The following is a 7,797-nucleotide window of genomic DNA, read 5'->3' as shown; positions in this document are numbered from 1 at the left end:
AAGTAGAAAGCTGTTTGGAAGTGACACCATTTTTGTATTATTTCTTGTCATCTTCACAGATTTTACCCTTTTCTTGAGCATTAAAGCCCTTTAATTATTTTACCTGGATTATTGAGCATGAACCTTGATCATTGTTTTGTGTTTTTCTTGCAGGCACTGAGCTCCGAACTGAAGGAACGTGAGCATTTGATGATCAGCACCTTAGACCAGGCCAGGATGTTTCTCGCCGACCAACCCATTGAGGGTCCTGGAGAGCCACGGAAGAACCTGCAGCCAAAGACGGGTTTGTAATATTTATTCATACAAAAGCATTTATGTACAGTACTTTCTACAGTACTTTATAGTACTTTAAGTTCTACTTGAACGTGTTATAAAAACGCAACAACCTGCAAACTCCTTATCAAGATAATCCTAAAATTTCAAGAAGAAAACCACTCTTCCTGTTTTGTTTTATAGTCATTTTTACACTTTACTTGAAAAGCTTCCTGTTTCTTTAGTTTCATTTAGTTTAGAGATTGATTACTCAGCAGACCAATTCTAAGTTCCGTAGAAGAAATCAGCCGTTGGCCTTTCCCATACATATTTAATAAAATACCATATTAAACTGAAGATACAGCAGCAGCTAAAACTAGCTTGCAAGTATCCTCATTTAAATACATTTTTAAGTGTACTAGTTCTCCTAAAATTGTTAATAATTCTTTTATTTACACTAATCAAGTCTTGTATTTAGTTAGATGAAAACACACATTGATTAGGGAACTTCTAATATTCTGTATCTGTCTATGAAGCGAGCCTGACTGTATTAATTTAATTTTTTTGATTAATTCACCTGCGGTCAGTAGTGACTGACAGCTGGTCCTTTTCTGTGCCGGTCAGATTTAAGCAATTTTTTAGTTTGTGAAAGTAAACCAGAACAAGAAAACATTTCAGTGTTTTCTCAAAAAGAAAGGTTTCAGTGATTTGAAGAATTTAGTCCAGCTTTCAAGTGGCTGTAATTCACTAAATTCTGAATCATCAGTTTGAATAATTTGACTCATTGGTCAAAAGCAGGTTGTTTTATGAAAAGAGACAAAGACCAGTGAGCCTGTGCCTGCGTGATGCATCTTCCTTAAATCAGACTGTAGCGAGGTGGCTGAGGAAGAGATTATTGAGGCGCAACAGGTGAAGATGGTTTTTCAGTCACTACACATGAGACGAGACCTTGGAACTTAAAAGCTGCTCATATTTTTCCACAGTTCAAATGGTATCAAGGGAGCTGTAATCTGCTCAGTCTCTCTGGTGGTACCCTCTGATGTTTAGTAGTTAGCCCGTCCTCTCACCTTTACTGCCTCGGCCCTGTTTTTCCTTTCTGCAGGCCACTCCGGTCATGCCTGCTTCTTGCACCGTTCTCCATAATGTTTCTTATCCATACTTCTTATTGTTTGACACTTTAATTCTCCTTTGTAGAGTTCACCCCTTTTTCTAATTTCCAATTCAGTTTGAATATAAAAAAGGAAGAAAATATTCAGTTTTTCCACCTGTTTGTTCATATAATAATGAGTTGCCATTTAGCTGGTATTATCTTGGGAATTGGAGGTAACCATCATGAGCAGGAGGTGAATCTGATTAAGAATTTGAGCGCTGTGTGCTTCTGTTGGGTTTAATTAGCTTTAAGCTCTAATAAAGTTTGAACAGGTTTTATTTCATGGATTCACATCATGTACAGATGTTGTAAATCATAGTTTACGTTGTTGTTTTGTTCCGTTCCTTTTGTATGTTTCAGCTAAAAAAATGTAAACAGTTTGATCTTTTGAGGGAATTTTTTTTCAGCTATTGTTAAAAAATTTTTGCTCTTGTGTTTTGGCTTTATTGTTGAGACCTAGTTAAAATAATAGAGATGTGTTTGGTATTTTAGTATGAGCACTGACAGTTCTTTGAGCTGCCCCTGTGACCAGACAGAGGTAGTGTAAGTAAGTTACATGGGATAAAAGTATGCACAATGAAGTAATTTCCGTTTCCAGGAGATCTCACCCCGGAGGAGAAGGCTCGAGCGTTGGCCCGGGCCATCCGCAAACAGACTGGTGAGGTGAATGAGCGGTGGGAGCGCTTGAGGGGTCACGTGGGTGGCTGGCAGAGCCAGGTGGAGCGGGCTTTAGAGCGACTCCAGGACCTGCAGAGCTCCATGGACCATCTCGACCTGCAGCTGACGCGGGCAGAGGAGGTCAAAGCTTCCTGGCAGCCGGTCGGTGATCTGCTGATCGACTCTCTCCAGGACCACATCGACAAAACAACAGTGAGTTGAAGCTGTTTCAGATCAAAAACAAAACTGTGCATTAGTTTTAAAATGTAGAAATGTTGCTAAGATTGTACTGAAACTTTTAGAATAAATTGTCGCTGAGTCATAGAGATATATTCAGCAGCATTTTGATCAGACGTGCACTGAAACACATTATTCTAGGCTCCTTTTTGTATTTATTCCCTTCAGTTTGATTACGTTTTGGTTCAGTGATTCTCAGCATTATTATGTAGCATTCATCAAATCCTTGTTTTTCCTCTCAAAGAGGTTGGCTAAGAAACAACTCATGTTAGAGAGCAGAACAATAACAAGATGACAGTTGGAAATGAATGGCACAGAAAATCACCATATAACTCACAGGTTGCACGTGGATGCACAACTGCAGCGTTCCTGTCCACCTCAGATGTTTGAGTGTCTGCTGTGGACAGTTTGTTCACTCACATCTATCTCCCAGGGGCCACTTCACATTAAAGAGTCAGGGGCCACTTCACATTAAAGAGCCTATTAAGAGACTTTTTAGCAGCTGTAATGCTTCTCTCATATGTTTCCTCAAACACACAGTGTAATCTACAAGTATGCTGATTCAGCACTCGCACTATTTTTCAGTTTTTTGTTATTTTTCTGTACTTTTTTGTTTTGCTTTGTTTCGAATGTCCAGAGGACCAGATTTAACTTTTTTTTAGATTTTTCTACCTGGATTATTGAGCATGCATCAGGTTATTTTTCTGTACTTTTATATATATATTTATATATATCTTTTTTTTTAACAAAATGTTTAGCTCATTCATAGGTGCCATTACACCAAATGTTTCCCCATGGAAAGATTTTAAGATTTCTTCAATTACTTCAAATATATTATTCTCTTTAAGATCAACTTCAGCTTACTGGCTCATTTTATTATTTTTATGCTGCTTTTATAGTTTAGGTACAGTTTTACTACTTTAAGCTATTAGTCATTAATATTTTTAGCTTTCAGCTAGCCTATTGCTACTTTTGTTTTGTTGTTTTTTTAGCCTCCCTTTTACTACTTTAGCATTTCACTAGCTTTTTGTTATGTATGTCTTTTAGCTATACTTTAGCTTTTACCTGTTCTTATTTATAGTTTGCTACTGCTCGCTTTTTATTTAGCCTTTTGACCCGCCAGTTTCTACTATTAGCATTAAGCTTGCCTTTTCATACTTTCAGCTACCTTTTTGCTATTTTAGATTTTCATTAGCCCTTAGTTAATAATAGTTTTAGCTAGGTTGTTGCTGTCTTTAGTTTAAATGTTGCTACTTTTAGCGTCTACTGTACCTAATGTTTTGCTGTTTGTATCTTTAGCTTACCTTTTGCTATTTTTTGCTTGTAACTTGCTTTTTGTCAGCCTTTTGCTGTTTTAGCTAGTGTTCTGCTACAACTCAATTTCGACTTCTTTATGCCAGTTTTAGCAGAGTTGAACTCTCAGCATTTATTTCTCTAGTGTGAGACTTGCACTGTTTACAGAATAAACATGATGCCATCTAATTTTCTGTCCAGGCCTTCAGGGAGGAGATCACCCCTCTCTGTCGAGACGTTCGTGTCGTCAACGAGCTCGCTGCTGAGCTCACACCGCTGGACATCCAGCTGTCGTCCACCGCCTCCAGACAACTGGACCAACTCAACTTGAGGTGGAAGAGCCTGCAGGTAGTCTCAGTGCTTTAATTTAAATATTTAATTATGTCTCTATATTAGCAATTCAATGAGGGACCTGGAAACTTGATTACATATTTTATTGATTTGCTGCTTTGTTTAATCCACACTGTGTTTCACAGAGACAGCTATTTCGGGCACACACCTTATGCGTATGTTTGTGTAGAGGTAATGTTATTTAGATGAAGTGATGCAGGAGGATGGAAAATAACAAGGAGAAAACAAACAAAAAAGAAATAGGTCAAAAGTAAATAAAAAAAGAAATCAGAAATATTCTACACTGTTTTTGTTGTCAAACAATTATTTTACAACAAGAAAAAAAAATTGACATAATGGCAAGAAAAGCTATAAACAACTTTGTGGTTGTGTATTTATATATTTGTTGTATTTTTAAATCACAAATTTCAACAGGGGTGGATGACATTTTTATAGCTGAAATGTTCTTTTTTTAAAGATATGCTTTAAATACACGTTTTGCTTGGTTAATCAAGCATTAAGTGCTGTATCTGACCTCCTGCAATATGCATGGTTTCTCTCAATTTGCCCCTTTCCTGCCAAACACAGACAGGGAGACAAATCACCACAGTTTCTGCAGCTATTTCACCAACAGGGCTGAGGGTTTTGTGGATTTTGTGGATTATAAAACAGAAAAAAAAAATTCTCAGATATACTTTGGTTGTAGATAAACACAATGTAACCATTGTGCTTGGCAGCAGCTAGTTCCATTTAATCAGTGTACAGTCATGCAAATCACTGTTTAAAAATATTCAAGAAACCTCGTTGATTAATTTGTAGCTCGATCAACATCTCTGAAAGTTTATTTGTCTAGCAGATCAACACAGAAGCAAGAATTTTATTGGCATTTAAAATGAAATAGTGTGACTGTTGGTGTTTAATGCTAATAATTAAAGTGCATTAACTGCAGGGATGTGCAAAGGTTAGTTTAAAAAGTAAATCATATTTTATTGCTGTAAGTAGTCTTTCCAAATGTTGGGAAAGCATTCTGTGTTGCACATTTTTCAATAAATTAATGGACAGGATACTTGGAACACTTGATAGCTGCAGTCCCCTTAATTAAACAGCTGATTAATACAAGTATTTTCTAAATCTTGCCAACACTTTTCTCGCTCATGCATTTCTGTTCTCTCATTGTCCAGCTGTCTGTCTGTGTTTTGTGTTTTTCTCCAGACCGAACTTTGAGAAGATTTGACTTTAAGTCATTAAATAAACTTTACAGGCTGAGCGATGGCCCTCTGTTGTTGTGCCTGTTTGCTTTGAACGCAGCTCTGTGTTTAACGCGACACGTTGTCACTGCACATCAGTGGATGCTGTTCTCACAGCGCACCACTCTCATACTTCTCTACGAGCTTGGTAGTCTTGGTCTGATCTCCTGTGGAACCCGCTGAGTGGAACGGGTTTAGCCCTTGAGGGAAATCCACGTCTTTACTTGTCACCGCACGAGAAGGGAAGAGAGGCAGTTAACTGTGAATTACGTCATGACATCCAAACTGTTGTGTATAAGTGAGCGGCGGATAATTTTTATTATTTATTAGTGTTTAAGTCTAAATGAATTATTTTATTTTAAAGCTTAGATTGTTTAGGTCAGTGGTTCTCAAACTGGGGTCCCTAGACCCCTGGGGGTCCGTGAAAAAAAAACCATTATTATTAATAATAAAAAAATATATATATTTTTTTTTCACAAGCACGTAGATGTTTAACAACCCGCTAAAATACAGCAAAATGCACAAAATCACATCTACTTTATTCAAAATATTTATGTAGAGTTTTCTATAATAATTTATGAAGAAGTGGCGATACATTTATTATGTTCTTTGTGTGAATAGGTAAAGTCTTAAAGTGGTTTTTAATTCTGTTAATTTTCTCAAAACTGTAATTTTTGGAAGTTGAAAAAAAAAAATAGTTATGTGTGACTTGAATGAAAAAGGCCGCATGTTTAAAATTATAAAAATTGTAGTAACCCTATTAAAGAACAGGTCTAAGTATTTATATTCCACAAATATTTCCATTGCATTAAAGAGACAAACTGAAGAAAATTATTTAATAAACATGAGGGTTATGAGGGGGTCCTTGAAACTTTTTCTCCCAGTAAGGGGTCCCTGAACCCAAAAAGTTTGAGAACCTCTGGTTTAGGTTAATGTACTTTTTTCTCTTTGCTGATCAACAAAGATGATTTTGTTTATTTGTAATTTAGATGATCTGTCAAATCAGTAGTCTACTTATAGCTAGAAATGAAAATAAGTCACTTTTTTTTTTACCTACCCTTTGTGCCACTTACAGAAGGTTTATCTAGCATGCTGTTGTGATCTAAGATGGGCTTATTTGAAGGAGAACTGATGTCCTTTTATCTTAGAAAATCCACAAACTGTGATTTCAAAGGCAGAAATGCCCCACAAGTCTTATTTTAGATGAATGAGTTGAACATCATCACAGAGAAGTGCATCAAAATAAATTACAGATATGTGCTGAGGAAAAGAATCGGGAAGAAACCTTAACTTATTCCTTTTTTAAGCGTGTCGATGCTGCAGGGGAAGTCTGTCGAGCAGGGGTAAATTGTGGCCCTCTGATCTGTCCCATGTGCTCCACAGACTCCCATTAATGGTCTTTTTGCCATTAGTGTGATCATAACTCAAACACCAAGGCAGAGAAGGACGGTGTTTCACTGCACTGCTCCCTTTTGTTACAGCCTGCAGGAAGGCGGCGTTTTCTCTAATAAGCCTGGTCTGACTGTGCAGTTTGATGGTTTTGCTTCATATGCAGACAGTCACCATTTGTCTTGCTGTGGTGTTGTGGGCATGGAAGTTATTAGTGTCCAAAAAGAGACAGAGCTACTGTTCTTTCTGCGCCCATTACTGGGACCTCTGTGTGGATGTCTGTGATGTGGTTGTCATCATCCCCTAAAGTAGCTGCAGGAAGGTGCCAGGCCTGGTATTATAGACATCTCTGTGCTGTCAGTCAAAATAAGATGTAATAAAGCACACAGCCATGTTCAGCAGGTGTGTTGGCTGGAGTGTCGATACACAGCTTTCAAGCGAGGAAATGTTTGTGTGATGACAAAAGAAAGAAGCTTCTCCTTTCATGCACCAAATTAAAACTTTTCTAAAGAAGAAAACATTTTCTGTTTTGAAATCCGTTTTTTTTTAATTGACAGAAACAAACAAAAAAAAAAGTCTTATAATTAAAGGAATAGTTACATATTTTCTATTGGGGTTAAGTGGAAATGTTGATCAATGTCTTACCTGTTATAGATAGCTCTTTAAACAACCTCCGTTTGGGTAAATACAATGTATTTTGTACTGGATTTATGAGCTAAAACTAGTTGAAATGGGGGCAAAGTCCAAAGTAGAATGTTTTTTTTTCCAACGACAGACTATTCAAAAAAAGTCTTTACACCACCTTCAGTTTTACTTTACACTGTTGTTCTGTCAGAAATGAAATATGACATGATAAAGGTCCCAAGCTTCAGCCAGTGTGCCACAGCTAGCCACTTGTGCTGCTGTTTGCACTTACAAATGAAACGGTGTAATCTAAGCTGATGTTGGCGTGAAGGTTAATCTGCATAAACCACCATCTTATCCCTTTAAGTTATGACATAGAGTATGCATCCATCTAAATCTAGATGTTTTTTTAAAAAATATTTTTAAATACCATTTTCTTTCATTTGTGCTTCTCAATTAGTATGCTTTATTTTATGATTGTCTACTGTTGTCATCATTCTTTGTTAACATCAGGTCTCTCTTGTAAATGAGTCCCTGAGTCTCAATGGGAATAATCTGTATAAATAAAGGCTGAATGAATGAATGAATGAATGAATGAATGAATGAATGAATGAATGA

The 7,797-nt window shown here is 36.8% G+C and overlaps 1 protein-coding gene across 1 annotated transcript in view; it reads left to right on the top strand.

Moving 5' to 3' along the window:
* Positions 1-7,797, top strand: part of utrn (utrophin) — a gene marked incomplete in the record, with an annotated part of 237,395 nt that overhangs the window by 159,040 nt on the left and 70,558 nt on the right. The window contains 3 exon segments of the mRNA XM_037685869.1: positions 154-283; positions 2,001-2,272; positions 3,791-3,937. Of these exon segments, the coding sequence (XP_037541797.1) occupies positions 154-283; positions 2,001-2,272; positions 3,791-3,937 (549 nt within the window).

This window comes from Nematolebias whitei, chromosome 12 (genome assembly GCF_014905685.2).
Source record: "Nematolebias whitei isolate Nwh7 chromosome 12, NemWhi1, whole genome shotgun sequence".
In the NCBI taxonomy this organism is placed as follows: Eukaryota; Metazoa; Chordata; class Actinopteri; order Cyprinodontiformes; family Rivulidae; genus Nematolebias; species Nematolebias whitei.
This window is presented reverse-complemented; position numbering and strand designations above follow the sequence as displayed.